The 6,265-nt window shown below is 35.7% G+C and overlaps 1 protein-coding gene across 3 annotated transcripts in view; it reads right to left on the minus strand.

Moving 5' to 3' along the window:
* Positions 1-6,265, minus strand: part of LOC107690972 (oxysterol-binding protein-related protein 6-like) — a 36,526-nt gene that overhangs the window by 19,013 nt on the left and 11,248 nt on the right. For all 3 annotated transcript variants that reach the window (XM_016489413.1, XM_016489414.1, XM_016489412.1), the window contains exons 8-10: positions 4,598-4,716; positions 4,349-4,435; positions 2,080-2,230 (exon numbers count right to left, since the gene is read on the minus strand). In XM_016489413.1, the coding sequence (XP_016344899.1) occupies positions 2,080-2,230; positions 4,349-4,435; positions 4,598-4,716 (357 nt within the window). The remainder of the gene's footprint in view (positions 1-2,079; positions 2,231-4,348; positions 4,436-4,597; positions 4,717-6,265) is intronic.

Consider the following 6,265-nt stretch of genomic DNA (forward strand, 5'->3'; position numbering starts at 1 on the left):
GAGGTCACAGGTTAATTATGTCACTCCCGGATATATGCTACAAACAGATGGCATTTGAACATCCGCCGAACATTAAAGGACAATATCCTAGTTCATGATAGAGGTCACAGGTTAATTATGTCACTCCCGGATATATGCTACAAACAGATGGCATTTGAACATCCGCCGAACATTAAAGGACAATATCCTAGTTCATGATAGAGGTCACAGGTTAATTATGTCACTCCCGGATATATGCTACAAACAGATGGCATTTGAACATCCGCCGAACATTAAAGGACAATATCCTACTTCATTGATGAGGTCACAGGTTAATCACGGTCATTAAAAAGGTCATAAGGTTAACCCCTAAGGGGAAGGGTGAAATGTCAAAGTCATCAATCAAAAAAAATGACATAACGTGGATCATAATAACTACTCATTATATATATACACATACATACATATATATATATATATAAAACTTATCACACGGCCTTTTTTGCTGCTATGTGGCCTGTTGTACATGGATAAGGTTTCGGTTTTTACCCAGGTAAGTTTGCGTTTAGTTTGAGCAAACTGAGTTTGAGCTCAAGAAGGTGGGTTGGTTTTGAACGGGTTTCGTCGTCACGGTAACTTATGCTACACAGCATTTAATGCATTTAAATCCATGATATTTTTAATAACATCTATTAATCTTCAGCAGAACTGTGAACTGCACAGACTCTTGCGAGAAGTGAATCAAACTGTGGCTGTGGAGTTGACAATGTTTATATCGAGCTTTGTGAGCCCGCTGAACCTGATCTAAACCAGGCTGGGTTTGTTTGGTTTTGTCAACTCTAAACCTCCTCTGAGTTTGTTCAGCTAGCTTCATGCAACAGGCCACTGTGCATGCGTTTTGTTTTCTCCCATTAAACAAACCTTAGTATGTTAACAGGCAGGTAGGAAAGCCAATTAAAACGCTCGGACAGAGCGTTTTGATTGGATGAACATTTCTTGGTCCTACGCCTTCCACAGAATATATAAATACAGATAAATAACTTTAGACCACTTAACTTAATGATTGCTATCGGGATGTGAAGAGACTTTCAACCAGCATAATTTTTTTCTGAAGAATCACCTATTGCACCTTTAAGTACAATTTAAAGTTGTAAATTTAGTTTTAAAGTAAACTTTTTTTTTTTATAACTTTTTATACCAATGTGCTTCAATAGATGGTTTATGAAGCCACAAATGTGTATGACAACATAGATATTACAGCGTAAACATGGTTACTATGCCCTCATAAACTAACTGGCTTAAACATATACTAAACAATTTTTTATTATTTTTTTTAATGTCAGAAATTTCTGTGAGGGCTATGTTTAGGGGTGGGGTTAGGGTTAGGGGATAAAAAAATGGATAACCTAAGTAAACCAAAACATTATAACCTATTGAGAGTTCCAATAAACCACATATACAAGTGTGTGTGTGTGTGTGTGTGAGAACGAGTGTTTCACATTGTAAATGTAGTACACTGTTGCCACTTACTTTCTGTACATGTATTTTTTTTCCCCCACAGTGACATACCAGATATCACTTCATTTTATTTTATTTTCTAGATTTAGTAGGTTTGAGAAAGTCATCCAGTCTCATGCCATTTAGATGAGGGGAATATGTAAGAATTACTGTAAGTTTCAGAACTCAAAACTTCCTTGTAAGTGCAAAAACAGCTTTTACGGAAACCAAGCTGCCAAACGACTCATTTTGTACTTCCTCCTCTTTATTACGTAATCAAGATGAATATGTCAGCACATGACGGCCTGCACAGATCAACACCTACTTCTTCAGCATTGCCTCTTTGGGATTTTTGGGGAAGAAACAGTACAGTGTGTAAATTGTTTTAGTACTCTTTTCATCCCCAGCCATTTCTTTCATATCAATGCGTAAGAACTGGTTCAGGATTCTTCCTCTGCTATTTGTGAAGGTTTCACCCTACCCCCACCAATACAGGTATGAATAGTCATGCACATCTCTTCTTGGACACATAACAGAATTAGTTCTACACTAATTTACAGCAGCATTTAAAATTGTAGAAACAGAATGAATGAAACCATGTACCTTTTTCACACAAGGCACAGATGTCTAACTGCAGTTGCTTTCCTTCTGGTGAGGAGACCGCAGGCGTGGACAGCTGGGAGTAAACGTAATCTGGGATGGACTGAAGGGAAGCAGCCAAGCCAGTTGATGTGCCCAAGTGGCTCGAAGAAAACTGCTCCAAAGAAAGAGATGGAAACATAATTATTATAACAGGAAACAGAAGCAGTAGTTCAGAAATAAAAAGGGCAAGACATTCAACCAGATTGTGTGCTTCATTCACCAACCCTGCATACATATGTATTTGGACATAAAATATTTTCACATGGAAATAAAGACTATTTAAGGGGAAAAAACACTCCTGGTGGTCTAGGGATCAAGGAAAGCATAAGCCAAAATGTTAAATATTACTACATCAAGTCTTATTCAGACTAATAAAAATGCTGCGTTTTGCGTAGGTTATGGCTGAAGAAACTTTGCCACTTTCACCTTACACACAGGAGGGTTTCACACACTTTTACATTTTGGCCGCACTGAAACAAGGATTATGAGTGCTATACGAATAAAAATGACTTAACTAAATCATGTGTGGCCTATCCTTACAGTATAAAGAAAAGGTGTTAATTACACTTCAGCCAGTTAACTTGAAGATCTTGCTGTGTGTGTACTCATGCAAGAGCACACCTTTAGAGAACGCGAGGATACATTTACAGAGAGTGACAAAAGGTTGTACAGAAGAGGATGTGCTGAAAGCTCTTACACAGTAGTGCTGTCACTACATCTTAATTTCACTGGTGTTGTACTCTAAGGCACAATTATCACTCTTTCTAATATTATTGAGATACCACTCATGTTGTTTGGATGATTAATTGGAGGGGCTGAATATCTGATGTATTAACTCTTCACATCTTGTGCAAAAATACTATTATGAGAAACAATAATAACTAATAACTAATAAATTATTATGAGAAACAATACAGTTCAGAGTGTCTGTCTGTACTTGTTGCTGTAGTGGAAATACAGACGGTGTGGAAAATGTCAGCTTTTTTCTGTGCTAGAAAGCTGAAAAAATAAAAAATTTTCCACACTGGCTGCAAGGACAGCTATGGCAATTTATGATATAGTAAGCATTAACCATTCCAACGCAGTCTTAAGTTGAACAATGAAAACAATGTATCAACATTCACTACGGAACTCTGGTGAAAATTAAACTCAGTATCACCATTTAACATAAAATGATCCCAAACACAGCATGCTCGCCTCACTTCATTTTATCAAATGATCAAACACATCACTCATTTTGCAATACTACTAGCTTTTTACTACTAGCTAGAAAAAAACGTTTCTTTCAGGTGAGAAAACTGGCCTTTTAAATGGCATTTGCACATCCTGCTACGTTGACTAAATGCCACTACAGTAGATGCTTCGTGGAGTATCATGGTTAACGATTAATTGATCATTAATTTAAGGTGACTTAAAGGAGATTTTCTGAAATAGAAACTGCAGACATTTCTTACTTGAGTGGTCAAACTATCACTGAAATCTCATGTTATCATCTATGAATTAGCTTTTTTCTAATTCAGTAAACAATATTTTTTGAATGATTTTGTTCTTTAATTGTCATGGGTTCCATACACTTAATAATTAAGTATGTAAAATAATTATGTTCAGTTTGATTATTAGGGTTTTTGTGCTGTGGTTTTAAAACAATTCACCAAAAATAAACAAATAATAATAATAATAATAAAATAAAATAAAACACCAACAAAAACAGTTAACAGATTTAACTGTAAAGCGCAAGCAGTTCAAAACAATAATAAAATTGACTTTAGAAAAAAAAAAACATTACAAAAATAAAATAAAATAATAAAATATGATAAATGAAACTGTATTAACAAATGCTTTTAACAGCTCCACATTTTTTATTTTGAAATGTGCAGTGACATTTAATGAAATCATTGCCTTTTGAAGTATAACAACATTAGGCTGGTTCTTGTTTTTTTCCCCATCCCCAAACTTAAGACCTCTTAAAATGATAAATTGTATAACAACTAAGATATTTAAGAAGTATGACCTTAAATTTCATTAAACTGACGGACTTTATTTAGCACCCATGGTCCTTAATACATTATACAGTTTGCAAACATCTATTTATTCGCAAACTCGAGTGAAACGCTAGCACTGTTGAGCCTTGATGCCTACATGCATCAGTTAGTGAATGAGACCCTCTGTATTTACAATAGTCAGACATAATTTATTCAAACTCAAACAAGGAACATAATTTTGAACTTACAAAGCCAAGCGATTCGCCTCTTGACAGTGTTCGGGAGTGACCCCAGAACTTTCCAGACTTCTTTTTGGGTTTCTCAAGACTAAGATTCTGAAAAATAAGCACCATGTTTACCTCTTTGATATTTAACACAGCTAATGCCATCAAATAATCACGTTTACTTCTCACATTTGCTTTGTGTTAAGCTGGCTGCTGCACAAAGATAACAGATATCCTGTCCATTCTGTGTCAGATTTACAACAGCAGACTCACCTGTATGCTGATTCGACGTTCAAGGTCCAGGTTTGTGATGGGAAGACCACCCTCATGCCAGTGAAGTTTCTGGATTAAACTCGAGAGCTCAGCTATATCCAGCTGACACCTGGCAAGTTCTGTGCACGAGAGGCCGAATGTTTGAGGAAGTGAAGAACATATATTCTGAAGCACTCGGATTAAAAAGCAGTCTTAAAAAAATGAAAAAGAAAAAAAAAAAAAGCTAAATAGTGTCAACTGTCAACACTACAATATGTGTGAAATGAAAAGGATTGTACGTCTTTTTTTTTTTTTGGTCTTTTTTTATCCAAATAACATTAAATAACATGTGATGCTACTTCACACCGGTTCGATTTGTTATAAAAAAAAATACAAATAAATAATAAATAAAAACTCACTTCAACAGCAGGTTATGGTAATTGTAAACACTGAAGTTTCTCGCAACCAGTCTAAAAATTGTCCCAAATTGTGTCTAATAATTTTTGTAGTGTTTTATATTGTCGATTTAAAGGGGTCATATGATGTTGCTAAAAGGAACATTATTTTCAGAATCAGAAGATCTTTATTACCAAGTATGTTTACACACACAAGGAATTTGACTTGACGACAAGAGCTTCCATTGTAGAAGTACAAACATAGTGCAGACATACATAGGAATAACACAGTAGGGATGTAATATAAAAATATTAAAAAAATAAAAAATAAACATTAATCAGAATCAGAATCAGAATGAGCTTTATTGCCAGGTATGTTTACACATACGAGGAATTTGTTTTCGTGACAGAAGCTTCCACAGTGTAACAGAGACAGAACAAAAAAACACAGATAATAAAAAAAAAAAAAAAAAAAAAAAAAGGAAAAAATATACAAATCAACAATTGTATGTACAGGTATATAACAATAGTATGTAACATTTTGTATGTACAGGTATATTATGTGCAAATTGAAATGTAGACTGAGTATGTGTGTTAAATAAGTAAGTGTATGGAGTGAATAAATAGTGTGTGTTCCACAGTTATTGTCAAGTGGTCATGAGATGGATGGCCTGAGGGAAGAAACTGTTCCTGTGTCTGGCCGTTCTGGTGCTCAGAGCTCTGAACTATATACAGAAATAGAAGTATAGGAAAAAATGTAATTGTTTAGATAAATGTACAGATATGTTATTAGTGTGCAGATATGTTATTTACAAAGTGCAGTTTAATATAAATGTCAGATAACCACGTTAGTTGTGATGGACGATGTATAATTATGAAAGATTAATTGATCAGGCTGAATATAGCCTGCGGGAAAAAATTTTTCTTGTGCCTGGCTGTTCTGGTGGTCAGTGCTCTGTAGCGCCGACCAGAAGGCAACAGTTCGAAGAGAGAGTGGGCTGGGTGTGAGGGGTCCAAGGTGATTTTTTTTAGCTCTTTTCCTCACTCTGGAGATGTAAAGATCTTGGAGGCTGGGCAGAGGGGCACCGATAATCCTCTCAGCAGTCCTGACTGTCCGTTGTAGTCTCTTGATGTCTGATTTTGTAGCTGAACCAAACCAGACAGTTATGGATGAACACAGGACAGACTCAATGATGGCAAAGTAGAACTGTTTTAGCAGCTCCTGTGGCAGGTTGAATTTCCTCAGCTGGCGAAGGAAGTACAACCTCTGCTGGGCCTTTTTTGCAATGGAGTC

This window comes from Sinocyclocheilus anshuiensis, unplaced genomic scaffold, assembly GCF_001515605.1.
Source record: "Sinocyclocheilus anshuiensis isolate Anshui unplaced genomic scaffold, SAMN03320099.WGS_v1.1 scaffold422, whole genome shotgun sequence".
NCBI lineage: Eukaryota > Metazoa > Chordata > Actinopteri > Cypriniformes > Cyprinidae > Sinocyclocheilus > Sinocyclocheilus anshuiensis.